The sequence below is a fragment of the Argiope bruennichi genome, chromosome 4 (assembly GCF_947563725.1).
Source record: "Argiope bruennichi chromosome 4, qqArgBrue1.1, whole genome shotgun sequence".
Classification (NCBI taxonomy): Eukaryota; Metazoa; Arthropoda; class Arachnida; order Araneae; family Araneidae; genus Argiope; species Argiope bruennichi.
Window position 1 is genome coordinate 66,208,081 of NC_079154.1, and position 26,936 is coordinate 66,235,016.

General features: G+C 30.4%; 1 protein-coding gene across 1 annotated transcript in view; it reads right to left on the reverse strand.

Moving 5' to 3' along the window:
* The window catches only part of LOC129965756 (monocarboxylate transporter 12-like), a 135,893-nt gene extending 110,224 nt beyond the window's left edge, over positions 1–25,669 (reverse strand). Inside the window, exon 1 of the mRNA XM_056079911.1 lies at positions 25,302–25,669. Within this exon, the coding sequence (XP_055935886.1) occupies positions 25,302–25,347 (46 nt within the window). The 5' untranslated portion in view covers positions 25,348–25,669. The remainder of the gene's footprint in view (positions 1–25,301) is intronic.
* Between the last annotated feature and the right edge of the window lie 1,267 nt (positions 25,670–26,936).

The following is a 26,936-nucleotide window of genomic DNA, read 5'->3' on the forward strand; positions in this document are numbered from 1 at the left end:
ATAAATAATTCTATGACCACTCGCATGGAATTATCTAATGCAGGAGATTGGGGGAAATATACGAATGAATTTTAATACAAATCTTGGAATATGAGCCAATGTGACATGTCCTATGTACAAAAACATTCGTTTTGAACAAGAGTCTCATTCACAAGTTATCGTTCTTTGACTATAAATAATTCTATGACCACTCGCATGGAATTATCTAATGCAGGAGATTGGGGGAAATATACGAATGAATTTTAATACAAATCTTGGAATATGAGCCAATGTGACATGTCCTATGTACAAAAACATTCGTTTTGAACAAGTGTCTCATTCACAAGTTATCGTTCTTTGACTATAAATAATTCTATGACCACTCGCATGGAATTATCTAATGCAGGAGATTGGGGGAAATATACGAATGAATTTTAATACAAATCTTGGAATATGAGCCAATGTGACATGTCCTATGTACAAAAACATTCGTTTTGAACAAGAGTCTCATTCACAAGTTATCGTTCTTTGACTATAAATAATTCTATGACCACTCGCATGGAATTATCTAATGCAGGAGATTGGGGGAAATATACGAATGAATTTTAATACAAATCTTGGAATATGAGCCAATGTGACATGTCCTATGTACAAAAGCATTCGTTTTGAACAAGAGTCTCATTCACAAGTTATCATTCTTTGACTATAAATAATTCTATGACCACTCGCATGGAATTATCTAATGCAGGAGATTGGGGGAAATATACGAATGAATTTTAATACAAATCTTGGAATATGAGCCAGTGTGACATGTCCTATGTACAAAAACATTCGTTTTGAACAAGAGTCTCATTCACAAGTTATCGTTCTTTGACTATAAATAATTCTATGACCACTCGCATGGAATTATCTAATGCAGGAGATTGGGGGAAATATACGAATGAATTTTAATACAAATCTTGGAATATGAGCCAATGTGACATGTCCTATGTACAAAAACATTCGTTTTGAACAAGAGTCTCATTCACAAGTTATCGTTCTTTGACTATAAATAATTCTATGACCACTCGCATGGAATTATCTAATGCAGGAGATTGGGGGAAATATACGAATGAATTTTAATACAAATCTTGGAATATGAGCCAATGTGACATGTCCTATGTACAAAAACATTCGTTTTGAACAAGTGTCTCATTCACAAGTTATCGTTCTTTGACTATAAATAATTCTATGACCACTCGCATGGAATTATCTAATGCAGGAGATTGGGGGAAATATACGAATGAATTTTAATACAAATCTTGGAATATGAGCCAATGTGACATGTCCTATGTACAAAAACATTCGTTTTGAACAAGAGTCTCATTCACAAGTTATCGTTCTTTGACTATAAATAATTCTATGACCACTCGCATGGAATTATCTAATGCAGGAGATTGGGGGAAATATACGAATGAATTTTAATACAAATCTTGGAATATGAGCCAATGTGACATGTCCTATGTACAAAAGCATTCGTTTTGAACAAGAGTCTCATTCACAAGTTATCATTCTTTGACTATAAATAATTCTATGACCACTCGCATGGAATTATCTAATGCAGGAGATTGGGGGAAATATACGAATGAATTTTAATACAAATCTTGGAATATGAGCCAGTGTGACATGTCCTATGTACAAAAACATTCGTTTTGAACAAGAGTCTCATTCACAAGTTATCGTTCTTTGACTATAAATAATTCTATGACCACTCGCATGGAATTATCTAATGCAGGAGATTGGGGGAAATATACGAATGAATTTTAATACAAATCTTGGAATATGAGCCAATGTGACATGTCCTATGTACAAAAACATTCGTTTTGAACAAGAGTCTCATTCACAAGTTATCGTTCTTTGACTATAAATAATTCTATGACCACTCGCATGGAATTATCTAATGCAGGAGATTGGGGGAAATATACGAATGAATTTTAATACAAATCTTGGAATATGAGCCAATGTGACATGTCCTATGTACAAAAACATTCGTTTTGAACAAGAGTCTCATTCACAAGTTATCGTTCTTTGACTATAAATAATTCTATGACCACTCGCATGGAATTATCTAATGCAGGAGATTGGGGGAAATATACGAATTAATTTTAATACAAATCTTGGAATATGAGCCAATGTGACATGTCCTATGTACAAAAACATTCGTTTTGAACAAGTGTCTCATTCACAAGTTATCGTTCTTTGACTATAAATAATTCTATGACCACTCGCATGGAATTATCTAATGCAGGAGATTGGGGGAAATATACGAATGAATTTTAATACAAATCTTGGAATATGAGCCAATGTGACATGTCCTATGTACAAAAACATTCGTTTTGAACAAGAGTCTCATTCACAAGTTATCGTTCTTTGACTATAAATAATTCTATGACCACTCGCATGGAATTATCTAATGCAGGAGATTGGGGGAAATATACGAATGAATTTTAATACAAATCTTGGAATATGAGCCAATGTGACATGTCCTATGTACAAAAACATTCGTTTTGAACAAGAGTCTCATTTACAAGTTATCGTTCTTTGACTATAAATAATTCTATGACCACTCGCATGGAATTATCTAATGCAGGAGATTGCGGGAAATATACGAATGAATTTTAATACAAATCTTGGAATATGAGCCAATGTGACATGTCCTATGTACAAAAACATTCGTTTTGAACAAGAGTCTCATTCACAAGTTATCGTTCTTTGACTATAAATAATTCTATGACCACTCGCATGGAATTATCTAATGCAGGAGATTGGGGGAAATATACGAATGAATTTTAATACAAATCTTGGAATATGAGCCAATGTGACATGTCCTATGTACAAAAACATTCGTTTTGAACAAGAGTCTCATTCACAAGTTATCGTTCTTTGACTATAAATAATTCTATGACCACTCGCATGGGATTATCTAATGCAGGAGATTGGGGGAAATATACGAATGAATTTTAATACAAATCTTGGAATATGAGCCAATGTGACATGTCCTACGTACAAAAAAATTCGTTTTGAACAAGAGTCTCATTCACAAGTTATCGTTCTTTGACTATAAATAATTCTATGACCACTCGCATGGAATTATCTAATGCAGGAGATTGGGGGAAATATACGAATGAATTTTAATACAAATCTTGGAATATGAGCCAATGTGACATGTCCTATGTACAAAAACATTCGTTTTGAACAAGAGTCTCATTCACAAGTTATCGTTCTTTGACTATAAATAATTCTATGACCACTCGCATGGAATTATCTAATGCAGGAGATTGGGGGAAATATACGAATGAATTTTAATACAAATCTTGGAATATGAGCCAATGTGACATGTCCTACGTACAAAAACATTCGTTTTGAACAAGAGTCTCATTCACAAGTTATCGTTCTTTGACTATAAATAATTCTATGACCACTCGCATGGAATTATCTAATGCAGGAGATTGGGGGAAATATACGAATGAATTTTAATACAAATCTTGGAATATGAGCCAATGTGACATGTCCTACGTACAAAAACATTCGTTTTGAACAAGAGTCTCATTCACAAGTTATCGTTCTTTGACTATAAATAATTCTATGACCACTCGCATGGAATTATCTAATGCAGGAGATTGGGGGAAATATACGAATGAATTTTAATACAAATCTTGGAATATGAGCCAATGTGACATGTCCTACGTACAAAAACATTCGTTTTGAACAAGAGTCTCATTCACAAGTTATCGTTCTTTGACTATAAATAATTCTATGACCACTCGCGTGGAATTATCTAATGCAGGAGATTGGGGGAAATATACGAATGAATTTTAATACAAATCTTGGAATATGAGCCAATGTGACATGTCCTACGTACAAAAACATTCGTTTTGAACAAGAGTCTCATTCACAAGTTATCGTTCTTTGACTATAAATAATTCTATGACCACTCGCATGGAATTATCTAATGCAGGAGATTGGGGGAAATATACGAATGAATTTTAATACAAATCTTGGAATATGAGCCAATGTGACATGTCCTACGTACAAAAACATTCGTTTTGAACAAGAGTCTCATTCACAAGTTATCGTTCTTTGACTATAAATAATTCTATGACCACTCGCATGGAATTATCTAATGCAGGAGATTGGGGGAAATATACGAATGAATTTTAATACAAATCTTGGAATATGAGCCAATGTGACATGTCCTACGTACAAAAACATTCGTTTTGAACAAGAGTCTCATTCACAAGTTATCGTTCTTTGACTATAAATAATTCTATGACCACTCGCATGGAATTATCTAATGCAGGAGATTGGGGGAAATATACGAATGAATTTTAATACAAATCTTGGAATATGAGCCAATGTGACATGTCCTACGTACAAAAACATTCGTTTTGAACAAGAGTCTCATTCACAAGTTATCGTTCTTTGACTATAAATAATTCTATGACCACTCGCATGGAATTATCTAATGCAGGAGATTGGGGGAAATATACGAATGAATTTTAATACAAATCTTGGAATATGAGCCAATGTGACATGTCCTACGTACAAAGACATTCGTTTTAAACAAGAGTCTCATTCACCAGTCATCGTTCTACGACTATAAATAATTCTATGACCATTCGTATGGCATTATCTAATTCAAAAAATTGGAGAAATGAAATCATACTAATGAATTTAAAAAAATTCAATTTCTTAAACTAGTTTTTACAAAAGATCAGTAAAGAAACAGTGACCTAGAGTGAGTTATAGGCGCCCATATTTTAATTCTTTCAATAACTTATCACATTTTACTTAGAGTATATATTTTAACATTTTTTTTCTAAGACTGGTAAGATTGGCGCCATAGCGTTTATATCTCCTTCTCACCTTGTCACTACGCTATTTAAAAATGGCGATATTTTATGCCAATCCAAAATCATGAAATATGCTGCCTTTTCAACTATCACTTTGAAGTAAATAGAAACAAAGGGTTCAAAGAATTATTGATTCATTTATTAAGTATAGAAATTTTAAACAATTTTCTAAATTTAATAATCCTGAGTGAAGTAGTTCCATAATACAACAATAATAATTTAAAAGAGGAAAAAAATCGAATTTTTAAAAATTATTTTAGGTTTATTATTTTACACTGAAAAATTTCGTTGTTTCAAATCGATAAAACATTCATTTAGAGAAATGAAAATTTTTAAAATCTATTTACAAAATTTATTTTATTCTGTCGTTTACCTTAAAAGATATGAAATCCACCTGGTGAGCGATTTAACTGTTTGGTTCATTGTTTTTAACTCGCCCAGAAAAACAGGAAAATAAAAAATGAAGATGACGAAAATGATGAAAGAGAAACAGAAAAACACCCAAACAACCTATTTCACAAACATTCAATATTTCTCTTTTACCTATGCAATCCAATCCATCAGACTAATGACTTCCAAAATAGATCAACTCATGTCAAATCCTAACAAAGGATGGAGGGTGAATCGAAAACACTCTTCAACTAAAATATCCCACATTCTCCAGATGATAATTCTCGCTCTTTAGTTTTTAAAATATGAAGTGGGAAAAAAATAACAGCTTGACACCGTAGAGAATTACTTCATTAGGAAAATGAGACGTTTCTGAAAGGAATTCAATCCATGGTAAAACCATTTCTAAATTTACATTGAAGAGTACATATTATGTCAACGGATTCTTTCATTTTTCCCTGTCCTTAACCTTGACTGCTTCACGTTTCGGTCAAGGTTACTTTTCTCATCGCGAAAAAGCCGGAAGGCATTCGCTTTTTGTCTTGCACTGCAATCAGCCAATACGTCCATCACTGCCAATTTGAAGTAATCAATACACATTTCCCATCTAAGAATAATACAAGGGGATAAAAACCGATAGTTCTCTGAAAAGGCAAAGGGCTAATCATGGCCGTGACAGACTGGAAAGCAAACTATTGGAATAAAAGTTAGGGCTGAACTTCAAATGAGTAGTTCTTTTTTTTAAAAAAAAAAAAACAATGTTTAATCGGATAGTTACTTATTTTTCAGTTTTAGCTCAAAGTTCTAAACTGCCAACCCATCAGGGAAATCTTTGCTTCAACTATCTGGGTGCAACGTCACGTTTGCATTGACATTAATCCATCAATAGTTGTGTGTGGAAGATTATTTCGAATAAGCCAAAACATTAGAAGAAGATGGGCAAATTATTGACTTTCATGCAGTTCTTTAGACATTCGCTGTTTGCAGTCTACTTTATATATATATATAATGCTATTTTAAAATATAATATAATCCTAATTAATTTCCATGTTTTTGTCTTAATTCAACCCATATTAACTTCATTCTAAAATATTCTCTTATTTCCTGATCCAATTCCACCTCCTTTTATTTAACCCTTTCTAGGGCCGTGAGAAGTATGCTTCCCACCAAATTTATCAATCTTTGTATCAAATTATGTAGATTGGCATAAGTTCTGACAAATTTTTTTTAGTAAGTCAGAAACTTAGATGCTTCAGTTCTTTATCTCAGACGAAATGATGTGTCTTGATTTGTTACTTAATTATTAATTAACAAAATTAATTAATTAATCAAATTAAATTTATCTAACAAGCTGAATGAATACCTTTTCTTATTCTAATTTCAAGCCTAAAAATATTTTAATATAATGTGATTAGAAAAAATGGCCCTTTAAAGGGTTAATTAATGCAACAGAAGTTCTGTAAAATTGCTGATATCGACAAGTTCCCACACTCCGAGTGAAGGATAAAATTTGTCGATCTAAGGTATTCTTTTTAAAGATCCCTATAATTCCCTTACCTAAATTGACACGTGTAAAGAAATCCCTATCAAAATTTCACAGTATATAATCACAGGAAAAAATATTTCATTAGTTTTCCTCTTTTCGCTCTTGTGTCGTTCTGTGTTGACGTGGCTCGTCGCTTCTGCTTGTACATAAATTATGCCTCCCGGGATGGAATAAAAGCGAAGTTTAAAAATTCAAAGAACTCTTCACTTTCTTCGGCCATAAAACTGCTCAAAAATTATACGTTTACATATTATATATATCAATTTTCGTGGCCAAAGAGAGAGAGAAGACAATTTTGAATTTTGAAACTCGATTTATTCCATTATTCCAACCCAGGAGGCATAATTTATATACCAGAAAGAAGCGAATGAGATACATCATCCACGACACAAGAGAAGAGCAAAAGAGCGAAAAGAGACAAATATTTTCCCCAGTGATTTTATACTATGAGAATTTAATAGGGATTTCTTTGACACATGCCGATTTAAGTATGGTAATTTAGGCATCTCTAAAAGAATGTTGCAAAACATTAAAGATTTTTATCCCTTCACTCGGAGCGTGTGAACTTGCTCATTCAAGCAGTTTTACAGAGCTAGGGTAGTATTAATTAAATAAAAAAGGTGGAACTGGATCAGGAAATAAGAGAACATTTTAGCATAAAGTTAATATGAGTTAAATTAAGATAAAAATTTGGAAATGAATTAAGGTTTAAATTAGATTAAGAGATATCATTACATATATATATATATCATAAAGATTCTCACTTTTTCTACTTTAATAAAATTTATTGGATTACATTGTATAATATGAATATTTTTATCATGTTTTAATATCGTACTTTTACTGCAGAAATAAAATGGCAAAACCAGTCTCTCGCAGTAAAACTAGTCAAACCATGGATATATGAATATATTCTTTTTTTAAAAAAAATATTAGTTTAGTATACAGTTATTATTTATATCGCATTATTATCAAATACGATTTTTCGTCATAAAAGCCAACTGCTCAATCTGCATCCATTCTTTTCGTTTCAGTTTGGATCTTTTAACTCTTTGGCACTTAAAGGGTTAAAAAATATATCCAACTTTTTGATTAGCTTTTTATGCTAAGTGGGATATATTTTTACCTACCTCGAAAAGTTGAAGTTACTCATAGCAATGCAATTTAATATTTTATTTAAAGTTTTTCATTCGATTGGCAATCCTATGCATCAACGGTAAATGCTTTAATAACTGAAAATCTATCAGTAAGTAGTTACCTAAAACTCTATCAGTGTACTGGTGAAATTAATTATGTAGCGAATCTTTGTAGCTCATATCGGTATATGTTATTTTATTATGAGTGAATAAGTTGTTTATATTAGAAAAAAAATATGTTATTTTGCGTTATGTTATGTGTTATTATTATTAAGCTTGTTGTGAGGTAGTAATAGTAAATATGTCCAATCATGTAAAAAAGCACTAATTGAAATATTACTTTTCTTCTTTTAAATAAGGTTTTATGTTAAATAATCGAAAGTTTTTTTTTAATTCTTTATAATCAAAAACTTCTGTGCAACTACGGTTTTTATTTTTTAAAATCGTGAGCCTCGAAGAGTTAAAACATGGAAACAGAATAAATTTGTAAATATCAACATGATAATCCAAATCATGACATGTATGGCTTCAGTAGTGACATTTCAAAAATTACTGAAAGATTTTATATTAATTATAGCACAATGTGGAAAAAATAAGTCATTTCAATCATCTGGATCTAAAATAGCAGAACAGAATATGATAAAACAAATATTTCATAATATTTGAATTTCAGTTATTTCTGTCACTCATATAGCAACGTATGTTTATATCATATTTTTTCACTTAAGTAATTATCAAATTACGGGAAAATACTAAGAATTCTCTGTTTAATAAGAAATTACCAAATTTTTAAAATATGAAGGGGAATATAATTTTAAGATATTTCCCAAAACTTACTTTTTTTTTCTTTAAAAGAAATAGGTATTTCCTCGTCGAATGAAACTATAGTTAATGAAAAAAATACGTCCGTCTCTATAACTGTCTATTAAATTTTATGGAGGCAATCCTGCTGTTTTTTTTTTAATTTTTATTCACAGATTCACCAAATATTGACCCTTTTGTTCATGCATCAATAATTTTGTTTACAATTTTGATATGGCTAATCCTGGAACTTTTAATCACAAGTCATGCATCATGGTTACATTGTGATGACTAGAGATATATTTCTAATGAAAAAAAAAAAAAAAACCCAGCAGGGAAGGAAGATGACATTTTACCGTCAACAACTTTTTTTTACATGGGAAATAATTGCTTCAATAAAAAGTATGTTTTGAAAGAATTTGGACAAAAAAAAATCACATCAGCAATTTGAAATCTGTCGCATAAGAATGCTGGAAAAAATTGTTTACGAGTGATACCAGAAATATTTATATCCGTGTGAAGAAAATCATAAATATTATATCAGAACTATTTATATCAAAAATAATAATAACTATATGTTGTACAAATCTTTAATCTGGAAAATCTAATAACATTCCTACATTTTTTTAAAAAATAATTTTAATTTCACTGTTTTGCTTATTATATATAGTTTGATTTATTTATTATTTAATTGCTTTAAAAATACAACACAAATATACAAAATAAGGAAATTAGGTCGATTTCATAACAGACTTATCTAACACTGGATAATATGTTTTCTGAATGACATTCAAAACTTTGGAAAACGAGCAATATATATTATTTTAACATCAGCGAAAAAGTCACCGTGACACAATAAAAAGTACTTAAACTATGTTTAATGTCATTCTGGCGATCTCGGCATTATTAGGAGATCTTAGCTTGTTTTTCTGATTGTCTTAGGTGACCAGAAACAAAGAAATCTCCGATGTTATATTGATTTCCTAAAGAATTGCAGGCAATAAAGATCTAAAAAGTATAAGAAAATTTTTTTAAAGTCTAATCGTTACTGAAATAACTGTGCAGAGAATGGCAAAAAGCCATTTGTAAATATGCGAATTATAATAGTCATTTCAAATAGTAAAACTAAAAATTCTGAAATTTTTTTTACCCAACAAAAGATATACTAGAGCTTCAGAACCATAATATGTTTAAAACTTTAAGACTGTTTAATTTATAAAATTTTAACCAGCATGCATCCATTAATGCAACATCTATTGTCTAGTTAAAGTTATTTTTTAAATGAGTTTTCTCTACAATATTTTCGCAACAACTGAAGCGAATCTAAGCGGATTTGTCAAGCCTTGAAGTTCGACAAACAATTGAGTGAAAGGATTGAAATCGTCTAGTTTAGCGGAAATTTGATGTAAGAAAAATATGTGTCTTACTCAAGTTTCCTAAAGTGTGATTCCTTTTTGCCTTTTGTATTAATTATGCTAACAAACGAATGTATTGTCATATGTATAAGAATTTCAAAATCTCAAAATGGGCATCACTTTTATTAATAATGCGTAGATAATGTCAGAAAAGTTTGTAAGGCAACTTTTTTATTTTTCTCGTATACATAGTATAGAGAAGGTATAGTAATTGTCAAAAAATTCGAAACTCGAGGCTTTGACGAATTTACAAACCGTTATTATTATTATTTCCGTTTTAGACCTCCTTCAGTCCGAAAAACACATTTTTTAAAATTCTCCGTCTGTCTGTGACAAAGATAACACAGAAATTCTTTGAGGTAAACGGTTGAAATTTGGTATAAGGACTTAAAAAATTTGCAGATTTCTATCAAATTTTGAGTAACATATATTATGAGAAAGTCCGTCTGTCCGCTGTTCGAATATATTTCAACATGATAATGCGACGGATTGTTAGGAGCGAGGATAGAACCTGGGAGCATGTGGTTCGCAGTCTAGTAACATGACCACGATACAAAAGCAATTGCTCGTGCAGCGTAGATGTTAACTGACTTAAACTGACTTATAAGCTTTCACCACAGACTCTCCCTCCAGTGAGTCGAAGGTGAGATGAACGATATAACTGTTGAGTGGTGATGTATTAGCTGTTGATTCTAATGCGCCTGTACCCATTTGAGTAGCGAGTGTGTGTGGGTGAGTGGTTGCTGCGTCAAGTGAGTCTGACGACTTTGGGTTGCTGTGGGTAGATGGCGCCACAACAGCTGTACGAAGGTTGAAGGTTCATCGTCCGAGGTCACCATATTTGGCGAATGTGTGATGCGCGAGGATAGAACCTGGAACCTTGTGGTTCGCAGTTCAGTAACATGACCACGATACAAAAGCAATTGCTCGGGTAGCGTAGTTATTAACTGGCTTATAAGCTTTCACCACAATAATTACAAAACGAAGAGCGCTGGATATATAAAACCCGGCACAGGAAATTAACATCTATAGTGTAGATAGCTGTCAAACTTTGAATCAAATCCAGCTACGGATTGATTGTCTGTCAGTCTTCACTTTCAGAAATATGTAAAAGCTACAATTCAAAAAACGCAGTGACTGAAATATATCAAATCTGGTAAGGGATTTTGTGACTACAAGTGCTCTTTTGTGTCAAATTTTTGTTTTAGTAAAAGTTGAGAAAAATGTGTCTGAAACACAAATTTGACGTTCGGATGCTATTAATGTATTCCATAGATTAATCGCCATATAACTTGCCATGGATCACATGATAAATTCAGTAAAAATACTAAACATGCCAAATATCAATATTTCGTAACTGTTGTACGCCAGTGCCATGCAAGGCATATTTTGGTATGACAAGTTTATTAGAGAGTATGCCCGCTGGTTTGTTCTTATATTTAATATTTTTTTAAACTTAGACAAGTAAAATAACTTTAACTTCTTTTTAATTTTAATTTTAGACAAGTAAATTTTTCAACTAAAATTTATTTAACCTTAGATTAAAATAATTTGATTTAAAATATTTATCTCATTAATAATGCAGTGTGCAGTGTTAAAATATTTAGGCTTAACTTTAACATTCCAATTATATTCTCAAATCTTAAATAATTAATACTAATATTTAGTGTGTATAATCAAGAAATTTCGATACAATAAAAATAAGTATAAACTATTGTATTTTATAACTATTTCGATAAAGCATCGATTTTATATAAACACATATGATAATTTAATCAAAAGGAAAAAACATTCTGTTTAACAGGATTATTTTGTAACTAAGCGTTCTACTCCGCTTTCAACACATCATTACAACTCACTCATTTCTTTTATTTCAAATGTAAAACTAGTTGGTAAACATTCTTTTTTATGACATACTTTCCTGCATGCACCACTTTTGCAACGAGGGAAAAGTGTCACCAAGTGACGTAAAGGCTGCGCTTTGCTCAACGAGGCGTCGATTTCCGTTTTCAACGGTCGCTCACCTGATAAAAAAATATATTTGCGTCGAACAAGCAAGTTCTTCGCTCTTTCCAACTTCGCAGTATTCCTGTACAAAAGTCTGAGACAGAATTCTCTGATTTACACCAAAATAATCTCTGAATGCATTTTCAAATATTGAAAATGTTTTCCGAAACTCGATTTTTATAATCTAAGAAACGTATTTTAGAAGTCAACAAAAGTTGTTATGCAAAAATTAGATGGAATTAAATACTGTCATTTAGCTTCATGAATATGCGATAATGCTCCATGAAAACAGACCATTTACATTTTTCATGAATATTGCATAAATTTAAATCGGCAATTAATACATCGTAAAGATAATAATTTTGATTATTTTTCTATAGGAACAAATGACTATTTCATCGTATTTGTGACTGCGTTCTCCTTTAATTGATAGATCAGTTTCGTATATATAACAACATTTTGTTGATGCGTTTTCATTGGCTATTATTGTAGATGTTATTTTCGTATACATACATAATTCTTTTCTTTTTTACCTTGGCAGAAACATTTTATTCTTTCAATTATTTTTCAAAAAACGCCTTATAAAATTTTATAAAGTTTTTTCACTTATATAATACCAATTTTTTTGTCTCCATATTATTTTCAGTAAATATTAATTCAACAATAGGACATATTTTAAAGTATTTTATTGTTAACATAAGAAATCATACAATATGTCTAGGAAATTGCTTGAAAAAAATGGTTATGAAAACTCTTTAATCTTCCAGAATTATTTCACATACAACTAAATACTTCATGCAAAATAAGATAATAACTGTAAGGCAGATTCCGTAGCGTTTCTTTATTATATTAATATCCTATTTATAAACAATGGGGAGCCATTTTAGAATGGATTCGTAATTTTGACTTGTGGTCATATGATGAAAAGGGCAATCCTCTCCGCTCCAAGTTTCCATGCCACACCAACGGTTTGAACTTCGATGGGATTAACGCACAGCTAAATAGATCTTTAGTGGAGTCAAATTTTAAGGCTGAAATTCTCCGATACCAAGTCCACAAAACTACTACAGCCTTGCAATGTTTTCTTTTGGTCCATATCATTTTTCCTATTCATATATTAATATTTTATATAAAAATATGACATATGTACATTTTAAATCCATGTCATATCATTTCACACTTCAAATAACCAATAAAATTTAATATACTTATTTCTTAATCATTATGTTGCATTTGCGACAAATATTTCAATATAATAATTTTTAATCGTTTTTATTGCGTATAAGAAATGCAGGAAAGGCTTAACAAACGAATTTAACTAGCCAGTTATAATTACTTTCTAATTTAAAATTTGCCATTTCATGCCATTAATGTCTAGTAATGATTAGATACTAAGCCTTTTTATCCCTGATACATAAATCATGTCTCGGCTATTTCAAACTTTTTTTCGTAAGTGATGTGATTATACTTCTTAATTAAGACTAGAAAAATTTGGATTTGTCCTCGAACGTTGTATATAAATAGCAATTATAAATTACCAAAATATCAGTTTTAAAACTGATAAATAAAAGTCGACTGTGATTGAAAGTTTTTTTTTTTTTTAATTTTATTTCGATGCATATATTTCCTAACACAGTTGAGTTTCCATGCACTTGCCAAGTGATAGAATGCAATCTAACGTGTAAATTCACATTATACAATTTGTTAGTGCCTTCTTTAAAATTCAAAAACTTAAGAAAACTGAAATCTTTTCATTCTATTTCCTTGCCTTTTTAAAGAAAACCTCGGTCATTCCATTGACAAATCACCTTGAATAAACATTAATATATTTAAATAATACATTTAAAGAATATTTTTAAAAATATTTTTATTAATAAATTAAATAATAAAATTTTTAAATTCATTAATTGTTCGCTTTTATTTCATAAATTTATAATTCATTATTATAAATATTAGCAAATCTTGAAATCAATTTTTTTAAAAATTTACCACCAGGTGGCGCTAGAACAATGGAGACAAATGTTAATTAAATTAGTTGATTAATAGAAAATATAATTCTGAAAATTCTAAAATAGAATAAAACCATCGATATTATAGCAGTGTATGAAATTGCAAAACTCTAGAATATTATTGAGTGAAAAATCAACTACTAAATTCCATCTCTACAATTATAAAATAATCCCAATTGCAGAAACGTATGAAAAAAATAAGCGTTTATTTAAATAAATATTTATATATGCTTAACATATCTATCTATCTATATATATATATATATTAAAATCAAGCAGCGAAATCCTATAAATGTTTTAAAAAGCATTGACTAAAATTTTTTGAAATATTTGATAAAAAGTGGACATTCTAGAATTTCTAGTCATTGAATTTATTTAATACTAGCCGCCTTTGCCGACCAGCCGGTTCGCCAATATTAATGTTCGTTAAAATTTTAATAATTAAATATTTTATGCAATTCCAACTTTAATAGATTCTTCAGCAAAATATTTTAAAACTTCAAATTTTGATAGTCATATAATTCACTCATAATATTATAAAGGCATTTAGTCATAACGTGATATGTATCTCTCTAATTTTCTGTTACCCCTCGTAGAATGTATGCTTTAAATTAAAGTGTAAATGATTAATCTGCAATTAATATAATAATATTTTTTACTGAAACAAAGCATTTTTTTTAATAATATGATTACTGATAATAGAGTCACTGAGCGTTTAAACTTTATGGGCACTAAAGAATATCTTTCTTAATTTATGTAATATCTCAAGAATTTGTCAACAAAATTTTCTCAGATTCATCATGAACAGATCGATTCATTAATAATGTTTCATTTTAAATGCATCAAACACTAAGAAAATAAAATGAATCGTTTAAAATAATCGGTCTAAAACAGGTTTAAAAAAACTAATTAAAAAACGATGTACTTAAAACTATAAGCATATACAAAAAATATATAACTAACATAAATACAATTTACTTACAAAAGCATGCAACTAACCTAAAAATAATTTAAATCATCCGTTCATAACGGTTGTCATGGCAACAATCAGAACAGAGTGCGCATGCGTGAATTTTCTTCGCCAGTTACGTTAACGCAAATGCGTGAATTTTTCTACGCCAGTTGGGGTAACGCTATGCAAATTATACATTTTTAATTTCCTTTATTCTGTGTTATTTTAATTCAAAAGTACTTCAGAATGAATCTGAAACATGGATTAATTAAAAATGTTTAATTTTAAATGCATCAAACATTAAGAAACTAAACAGAATCGTTTGAAATAATCCGCCGAAAAATATTAACCCTAGCCTCATTACTGTTTGGAGAAAAAAAAACCCTGAAGCCTTACTCATTTGGCGGTGGGGAAAATGGAAGATTTTTTTGGCGGGAAAGTTAGTTTTTAATTAATAATTAAAATTCTAATTAAAAATTCGAAAAAAGGAACCCAGGTGCACATTCCCGACCTCCAAGGTATACATGTACCAAATTTGGTAGCTGTAGGTCAAACGGTCTGGCCTGTAGAGCGCCAACACACACACACACATTGAGCTTTATTATAAGTATATAGATTCATCAGTTTAAGTGAAATAGCACCATTTTTTCTTAAGTTTAAAACACAAGTACTTTTTTTAATAACTAATAAATGTGTTATTCTGTACCCTTTACATGTCAAAATTCCAGACACATTATTTTCTGAATCAGTTGAGTTATAAAATGGGAAAAGTTCCGAAACTTTTTTAATAGAAACTCGATTCTTCGTGTGATCGCTTATCAGAGAAAAAGGGCGAAATTTCTTACAGCAGTATTCCAAAAAATCTATTCAATATTTATCACGAAAATTTATTATACAGCCAAAACCATTATCTAAATCAAGATTGAATTCACTTTTTACAAATAAAATATTTAACAGAAAATCATTTCTGTGATGTATGTTACAACACTTTATCGTCCTTTTCCAGAAACGGCTTTCAATTTTTTCCTTTCATTTTCTGTGTTAACAGATCCCAGAAGCTGGATCGATATCACTTTATCTCAATTCTCTAAATCATCTCCGATGACGCTGGGAGATTGGTATAAAATATCTTTTTTTCTTATCATGATCTAAATCTTTTTTGGAAAGAGTGCAGATCTGATTTTCAAACCTGAAAATCAAACCTTTCCAAAGCCTTCAAATGTCAGTTGGCTATCAATAAGTCTGTATTATTAGCTTTACTTACTGAAAAATATTTTCGAATTTCCTCAAGACTTTCCTATGTGCTATCCAGTAACTCTTAGTTCCAAGAAAACTTCATAGCACATTGGATCCAGTGATGGAGATATAAGTATGTTACGGCCGAAGCAATGTCCATTATGAATCCCCTCTTTTAATAATGAGTGAAGTTCCACTTATTTTTACATTAATCAACGTGCTAACGATTTATAGAAGTTTTTATATTTTTATTTTAAGTAATTTGCAAAAAAAATAAATGTTTTTAAATAAGTATATCATGGAAAATATGGTTATTAATTCTAACATTTACAAAGACAGCCGCCGTCCTTGCAGAGGAGTAGCGCATATTCCTCGTGATCTGGGCGTCCTGGGTTCCAATCCCGGTTCGAGCATGGTTGTTCCCCATCTATCTGTGAGGTGTGTGAATGTGCCCCCCTGTAAAAAGGGGTTGTGCAAGCGAATGTGTGTGAGTTTCATGAGCTAGAAGTAGGACTTCTGCCCTCGGGTGCTCAGGGGTCTTTACCCTCAGAAGCTACTGCACTGCCTTTCTGTGGTAACTCGGACACGACATCATCATTTACAAAGACATTCTATAAAACGGTTAGAAAGACCTAATTAGTGTATGCTGTATATCAAAAATGGCACCTATTCTAACATTTTCACAGATATTTTACAAAAGGATTAGAAAGAGGTATATAGCAGACTTGATGTGCACTGCATAGCAGAAACGGCACCTATTGAAATATCTGTATGCATGCATTCAAAATTTTAATATATTACTTCTTGACGCATGCGTCTTTGAAATAAATATAACAATTTTTTGTTACGGCAAAAAGTTTTGAATCAATGCACTCGTTTTAATTAATTTTTTCATAAAACACATTACAAAAGCTTTTTTTTTTTTTTTTTTTTTTTTTGCAAATAAATCAACATTTTTTAAATATCAAAATCACAAAATACAAGAGAATTCAAACACACTCATTAAAAAAAAACTTCTATGAACATTTTGCCTTTATCCATGAAATTTGCATATCCTCTTAAAAATTTCTATTCGTTAAAAGGCAAAAACTCAGATTAACCCTTAAATGTATATTGTTGCCAATTGTCTACATCAAATTCCACTTAATTTTATTTAAAAACCTGAGTGTGTCTGTTTTCGAAAACACATTGATAACCATAGATAATAAATCATGCGTGGAAGAAAAAAGTTGACATTACTTTTGGTGGGTAAGTTATATTGTTTTTTTTGGGGGGGGGGATACTGTATGTTGCCAAAAGTCGACATACAACATTTTCTAAATAAATATCCCATATTATTACCCGAACTTTATTTTTTTGCGTAACCTATGACTATTTTCCTATAGTGAACGATTTTTTTAAATTCAAAACAAATAATCATGTACCTAAAGGTGAAATGATAATAAATAGCTCCTTCGACCTATACCCCTATTCCTATGAACTCTTGAAAAATTTTAAAGTGGGGTAATATTGTGTTTTAAATTACTTAATGTTGCATTTAATAAATAAAGATAACTAAAATTTTGTTTCAAAAATATACCTGATGAATAAATAAATCCTCCTAAGAATAATCACATATTCTTTTCATAATTTTAACGAAATTTTAGCTCACTATAAGATTAAGCTGTCTTTCTCATAATCTCTCAATGGAATTTAATTACATTTCAAACTGTGCTATTTGTGGTTTAGTGATGTCAGCACTTCGACAGAGAATAGAAACGAAAGTCTTTTCTCAGAGACCGGAGCGATAAGACGGAACTGCAGAGTGAGCTGGTGCACAAACCGCAAAATTACCCGTTAGTTCCCACAACAGAGAGACCGCATGACCCTGACCTTCATCTGGTGGGCGTGATCCCAGCAGATGCTCAAGATGGTGGGTTTTCCTTCAAATCGCTTATCAATCGACTTCTGCAAGATTGAGCTGCTGAAATCCAAGAAATAGCAGCAACTTTCCAGCCTACTTTCTGACAGACATGCATTTCCTGCTGTCGAGGCAATGAAACAAAAGAAGAATATCTCATTTTACGATCGTCATTTGTTATAAAAATTTTATGTAGAAAATTATTGAGACAAATACTCTGGTAAATGCTTGTCAGAGTTCAAACAAAACTTCTTTGCAAAATATTAGAGTCGATTCACAAATTTTAACCCTTTTCACTCGGATGGTGCCTCTCGCTGACCAGTCAAGAAGGTGCCCGATTTTGACATTTTATTAATTTTTCAATTATTAAAAAAGCCTACAGAATGGTATAAAAGTAGATTAATTTTTCAAAGAAATTCGACCTAAAACAAATAAGTATTTTTATTTTTCAGAGCAATAAACAAATCTTTGTATTAGGTGAATAATTATGCATCGAAATACTTTTCCGACTGCAAAGGATGATTGCTTATAACTGAGAATTAGGTTAACTATTTTTTTGTAAACTTTTCATAATATAGAGAATTGTTCACAACTGTAGGATGAATAGCTCGTGAACTGTTCGAGAACAGAGATTCGCAGATGTAGACGGCGGTCTTTTGATTTGTTGCGAACCATCTTCTGTCTTCTGTTAGACAAAAATAAAGGCATTTGCAGTTTTAATATTGACATGCTCGCATGCAGTTCCCATCATACCTCCAATGAATCGGCAAACAAGGTGTTTCTAAAGATCCCCCCTCCTCTCCAATTCTTTTTCCATTGGCGACTAATGGAGATGATTCATGGCTCGTTTTGTGTTCGTTTGGTTTCCCCACTTAATGTTGGATTCGGCATTGAAAATAATTTTCGCGAACTGCTCGCAAATATATTCGCGTCTTGAAACAAAAATATCATTCGATTTATTGTTAACCATCGGCATAGCTTTTGATATTCTTATTAAGAAAAAAAATTATGTTTAAAACAAATGCAAAAGCACAAGCATTTCAGTACAAAGCTGAAAACATTTCAAATTAAGACTGGATTGAAATAAAAATTTGATTCTTTTAAATTCTAGTGATCATTTAATTATTAGATAAATGCCACGTTTTGAAACTATATGAAAGCTTATTATGGTTCAGACATCAAAATTTTTAATCATTTCTTCAAACTTTTACATTACATCAGTGAGACAATGTTTGACCCACAGCAGCAATTTAACGTACACCTGGATCCTTAAATACGGCAAATCTTTGTCGAAATCATACCTCGAGCCTTCAACTTTTCTGTCCCAAATCCGGCATTTTACCACAAAAAGACTGTGGCACTATCTAGTTAAGTTAAATAATCATTTTAATGATAACAGAATAATTTTTCTGATCTATATCTTAATGACTTCATTTTCAACTTTCATAAAAGCAAAAAATAGATTCCAAATTTTTAGACTTCTTTAATCTTATTTTAAGTCTTAAAACTTTTTGAAACAATGGTCAAAACATAATATAGTCATACATAATAATCATAAACATACTAAAAAAATCCATAAAATTACATTTCGTTACTAGTTTTGACTAGCTAATAACTACTTGAGTCACTTTGAACTCGAACCGCAAATCATCATTCTACAATAAGATTCGATTTATAAATAGATTTATTGCTGTAAAAAAGCGTCTCGACAGCTTAATTCCTTCCTTATCGCTGTTATAAATCAGGGTTCAATATTCAACAAGAACTCAATTTCTCTGTTCCAAATTCGATTGCACAATAATGAATTCGTTGAAAAGACATTAAGATTAGCATTCAATGAATGAAGCGTGTCCCGGAACTCGAGTAAGGAAATATTTCATTACTTTGAATTACTTTTGCAATATTCAATAACAAAAATTAACAGAAGAATAGATAAGAAATAAGTTAACATAATTTGTTACTGTCTTAAAGAAGAAAAATTAGATATTATTGTAATTCATTTTGTTCGATTTGTTGTATTACAAAATGATACTTTGCTAATAGATATCAGTTCTTGGAGTCACATTTTTTTATTTGTACAATTAAATTATTTACAAATAATAATTTATTGCGAAAATGCTCTAGATTCGAGCAGAAGGCCGTTATGTACAGGGTGAGCACAAACGGTGGATCGATTTTAAAAAATCATATTTTTGAAATTACTGCATATATTACAATAAGTGATACATGAATTTAAAGAGAAATATACCAAGTTCTTTTTCAATTACAAATGTCCGATGTGTGACTCTTTTTTTAACGGTATACGTTCAATCTGTAATCCAGTTCGTTCCAAACATTTTGTAACATCACTCAGTCAATGGTTCTGAATGCTGCACAAATGCGTTCTTTAAGTTTTGGCAGTGTTTTCGGCATTGGTGGTACATAAACAATGTCTTGGCTCAATGATATTTTTTGTGGGATCACGTCAAAGTTCACAGACAAAACAAAATACTACAAAATGTTTGGAACGAACTGGATTACAGATTGGACGTTGCCGTGTAACAAGAGGGTCACACATCGGACATTTGTAACTGAAAAAATTTGGTATATTTCTTTTTAAATTCATGTATCATTTATTGTAATATGTGCAGTAATTTCGAAAATATGATTTTTTAAAATCGAATCCATCAAAATCGGGTCCAATATCAGTAAACCTTATTCTAAATAGCAACAAAGTTCGAGATTAAACTTATGGATGCATCTGATCCTTCTTCGTTTAACATCTCGCCGCTTATACAGTGCAAAAAGTCCTATATAAAAAAAGATCGATTTCATAGGAATCAATCAATCAATATTATTTCACATCTCAAACGGATGCCATGTCGTCAATATTGAAAAGCAAAATAGTTGCTAAGACCTAATAATGCACTGAAAGGATAATATTAAAAGATTAACCACTTAGAGTTTAAACAAATTTTCATTTTTGCCAACTTCTTATTATTATTTTCGAACTCCAATAACTGATTTTGCTCTATTTACCATATCATAAATCTAAACAACAATCTATTTTTCAGCATTGTCGACTTCGCTTCCATTGACGACATAAGAATCCAACAACTGGGTTTCAGTAAAATAGAATTTTAATATACAACTTTTTACTTGCATTTTTTGCATATGTGACTCATGCCATGACACCAAATAAAAAAAATATTGATATTGTTTGTTTATTAAAATGGTCTTCAAGTACTCAGATACTTCAAGTACTTCAGGCAGAAGTCTAAATTAGCCTCAATGTATGGGGTAAATTACCTTCCTTATGGAATTTTAAGAGGAACTGGTCTCCATTCGTATTTTGGTCAGAAGAAAAATCCTAAAAACTCTGATAGACAACAAAACCGCAAAGCACGATTCGTTGCTGAAGCACTAATACAAATGTGGATCAAGACGCACATTAATCTACCAGTTTTTCTATTATTATGATTATGAACAAGGACAAAGAAAAGAATTAATAAATTTTTCTTCTCCAAATGCTCCTCACCTATTCAATGATTTAATTCAAAATATCACTAATGGGTTATGATAGAAAATATGCTATTTAATAAACAGCATTCTGTATTTTAGAATTTTATATTAAGCAAGGTTAAAGCAAAAATAATTTTTAATAAAAGAATAGAAACAGAAAACTTAAATACGTTTGTGAAAGTTCCATGTCTTCACCAATAAGAAAAAAAAACATTATAAACATCGTATTTTAAGTCGATCAATAAATAATTGGATCAATTCGTGCGAACGTAATACCCGCTGCTCCAATTTAATTTTGGGATTCACTTTGGAGAGAAGGGTAAGAATGTCCTGTAAGATGTCAGATAGCATAAAATCGATTCGCCTAGTAACTGGGGCGTCGAATCAATCGAATCTATTGCCATACTATTTTGATAATTCAGAAAGTTGGAAAACATTATAGCAAAAAGATCCATTTAATAGAAATTCGCATCAACAGCCAAAATTATTTTATAAGAGAATAAAGAAACAATGTTCATATTAGATTTCCTAGTATATCAGCATAAGACATTTGAAGATATTTAACAATTGATGCTACAGTTTTTCTTAGAAGTCTTTCCTATATAATATAGCTTTCAATCAGGAACAACTTTCGAAGATTCAAAAATTGTTTTAATTGCAAAACTTACCCCAATCTGAATATTTACCGCGATAATAGCAAAGAAGATAGAGATTAACAAAACGGATGAGTATCTTGTATCCTTAGATTAGTTTGCAAAAAATAGTGAAATTATTGTGGTTATTTTAAAACAAAAACGTTGATATTCATTAAATTTTAAAAGTGTATTGATATCACTAGTTTCAATATAGACATGAAAAACTATTATTAATTTATTGACAACATGGACAGTATCGTCATGGCCATCTCTTTACAAAACTGAAAATCAGAACCTATTCCTTTTAGCCACTAAACCGATGGCAGAGCCTGTTCAGAAGTATTTAGACACAATTACTTAATACAGCTGACAAGAGAATACATTTTCTGAGACAAAATATTACAAAAAAAATTCTAATAATAAAATTTTTACAAAATTAATTATTTCATTACAAGGTGGTTGTGCAATGGATTGCGCGTTTCAATAGGATTTCAATAACAAAATGGGTGGTTCTCCGATTGCATAATTCTGTTGAATGCTCATTTTACTTCTACCGGTGACGAGGGTAGCCGGTAGGTTCTGTGAGTAGTTTGCCCACTGTTTTTTTTTTTTTTTTCAATGAATACATTCAATTCAATTTCAAATGTGATCGATTAGACAACATTCGGTCATGCCATAAAAAGTGTATAAATAATATTCAAATAAATAAAAATTAAAGAAGAGTCAGTAAAAGCAAGAACTTTTTCAAATTCTTCAGCAAGACAAAAATAATCGATTATAATTACTAATAAATGTATAAATACATAATTTTAACTTGCCATTATGCCCTTAGGCGATGAGTGTATGGTTTTGGAGTTTTTTTCATCATTATCAGTATGGTTTAAATTTGTTTAAAAAGTTAAATTACTTTTTCAAAAACTCCAAACCAGTTCTGAATTATTATTCGGCATTAATTCCAATAACACGCAAATCAAATTATATTCGAAAAAGACTTCACACCAAACTTAATTCATTGCAAGATATTTCTGCCATTAGTTTCATGGTAATGAGTTCGAATGAAATACACTTGCCCGTTTTGATGACATTATTACCAGTTGATGGAGAAATTAATAATGACTACTCCGCTTGGGAAACTTGTTCTAAATTATTCTGTGGGAAAAAATACCCAGGATCGTTCTGGCAAATGAGGAAATACTTAAATTTAATACTTTACTACTTTCTAAACGACACACTCAGCGATTTGCAAATTATATGAATTGTTATTTTATCGCGAAAGGTTTTTATTCATTTAAATATTTTGATTCTATGAATAAAGCGATATCATTTTTTTCATCATCAGTAACATTCGTTCTGAAGTTTTAAATACTGAAAACTTTTTTTATAAACAAAGTGAAAAAAGTATTTCGGTTATTTCTGTGAAATAGGTCACCATGAGATTTATCATATAGATTACAGAGCATTGATACTGATTTTGTAAAGAAAAAAATATTCATATCGAAAAATAAGAATTTCTATTTCATGGAATGAAAATCTTTTTTTGAAATTGTAAAGGATTGAAAATTATTATTTTAATTCTAAACTTATTGGAATTGTTAATGCAACTAATAGAATGCACGTTTTTAAAGCTGCTTAATAATCAAAAATATAAAACATACAGCTCTGGTTTAGAATTCTTAAAAGTTAGTGTTTTAAAATTAAATTGTCTTTCTTTCATGAAAAATATTTTAAAACAACATACAGTCGAATGTTTTAGCATAATAAATTAATAAAAATAAAGGAACGATTTCAATATTTCGTATTATATTCTAAAATGGCATTTTAAGTTTGATAATTTATGTAAAAATATTAAAGTTAAAAATACCACAATTGATATGATATTCATGTTCTTCTAAAAGGAACTTTAATCACAGAAATACATCTATAATAGTAATTTTATAAATTGAAACATACACAAACACATATTTTAAAACAAAGTAACCTTTTTGCATGTATAGATATGCATGCACCGCCTACTCTTAAAGAAATAAAAGCTAATTATGTAATTTGATTTATGAATATAAACTAATTCATTTAATAGCTATGATTCAGAAAATTAATAGCTTAAATATCAAAATATATCGAACAATTTTCACTCTGCATTTGGTAAAATCATACAAAAACAACAGAATACAAAGAAAAGATCAATAAAACTGTTCATATCAGTTGTCAGAGGGGTTGACCTAACATGAAAGAAAATATTAGAAGTCAAGCGATGTCACCATCAATTGCTTTAAATACAAATACGATTTTTATTCTAAAATAAATTATTTCTTCCATAATATACTCAGACAAAAGAATATTAACATGTATATGGCAACTAAATTCAATATCCACTTTTTAAAAATAATTAACACTCAATGAATAATCTATCAACATAATCCAACTAAGGCAAGTTATTTCACACAATACTTGGCAGAATTTTTTTTATAAAAAGAAAAAATTCTGCAAAAATCAATATTTTCTATATATAAATTGAATTTACCGACATATAAAGAAATACATAAAATAGTACATATAAAATATAAATAAGGAGCTAACTTAGAGAACGCATAAAATTGTTTGCAATTTATTATTAAATTCTGATTGTAACCCAATTTTTATTAAAGTAGCTAGTGAAAGTTCTGTGACAACCATTTCTTTTTTGACAACTCGTCACCAAAGTAAGATTTTAGATTCAAATACTTACAGTAATTTCAATTTATAACAATTATTTTACTAAAATGTTTCCTTGCATTTCACAGTATCTCATGTCAGATTATTATACTATTATTACAACGATTGATTTAACCCATCTTTCCCTAAAATACTGACATTCAAGTGTTGAGATGTATTTTAATTATACAAAAGTTTAGAAATCACTCACCAGATCCATTAAGATAAAGAGACGATCCATTCCTTAGTGGAGGCATCGCGATTTCAATTTAATTAAAGATATTCCACCAACAAAATCAAAAGACTTTTCTAGTAAAGTATTCACAAGCAGATATTCACTTTGGCAACATGGCTAGGAACATGCAGGTTCTCTTCAGAGTCACTGGAACTGTATACTTGAAGAGGGAGGATTAACCACAGAGCGTCAAATAATTATTTCAGAGAAATACAAAGTTCTTGATCATCGCTGCCGTTCGAAACACCATGCTGTCATTTCTCTGCCGGCGTAAAGCATCAGCTGTTCTGCGCCGAATTTCATATGCGTAGCTTTTCCCCCTTGTTCCTCGAGAATCTGACCAATGAGAGAGTAGCTCCAGACTGGCTGGAACCGGACCAACACACCGCAATAGAGCGGGTTGCTAAGGTTTCCTTGCCATCGCGTCCCAACACCGCCAACGGAAGCAGAGAGAGAGAGCTGATTTTTCTCTCCATTACTCAGTTATTGTTCTTTGCCTTTGAAACGATTCTTTTTGTACTGAATGTGTCATCAACGTTATGATGATAAATTCTGAATGGAGTAGGAGATGAACGTGGGAAAGAAGGATTTGTTCACAAATGTATAAAAAAAGATGAATGTGATTGTCATGCTATTAAATCTCTAAATTTAAAATCGGAGTTTCTTACACTCTGGGTCTTGACATCAAATAAGGGAGCATAGAAAACTGTTGGGGGTGTGAAAATTGTCACCACCTCCCCAATATTTCTCTTCCACCCACTTTATCGTCAACATTTAAAAGCAAAAACATTTGTTAAATGATTTTGATGCCGAAATTTCATTAAAATTTACAAAATTATTAATTGAATTTTGGTGCTCCAATTATTAATGGATTTTCCACTCTAGGGTCAAGATAAACTTTTCTATTGGAAATGGGGTTATAATTGTCCCTTTTTTTACCTGAAAAGAGATGTCATATTTCATGAGCTTTCATTTTCATAATTTATTCGATTATTTTACATTGTTTATAATAATCATACTTATGTGAATTGTTAATTTGCAAATCGATTGCATTATGTGAATTGCTAGAGATCTCCAGAATCGATGTTAACTATAATGATATTCTCTTTTAAGACACTTTGTACTATATTTTTTTTTAATAAAAGTTCTTTAATACTTTATAAAAGTTCTTTCTTACTTTATAAAAGTTCTTTCTTACTTTATAAAAGTTCATAGGACAAACATTCCTTAAACCCACAAGAAGGAAGAAAAAAGATCCTTACAAAATGAAAGAAAAGTGAAATAAATTTTAAACAGAGAGTAAATTTTCAGGAATTTTTTAAGTATAATTTTCTTGTTTATTACAACGGAAAAATAATCCATCCATTTTTATTATGATAGTATATAGGATATTATTTGTAAATTGTACATAACATGTACATTTGTAAATTATACATGAAAAAATTCGGCAGGCATTGCGCCAAAAATTGTTGACAATGTTCAACAGGTCAGATCGTTGGGTCTAGAATTATTAAATCTAATTTGTAGTTATACCTTAGATAGTAAATTCTCACACAGAAAGAATTTTTTTTAAATATGATTCAGATTTTATTTAAAATTTAATCAAAATTT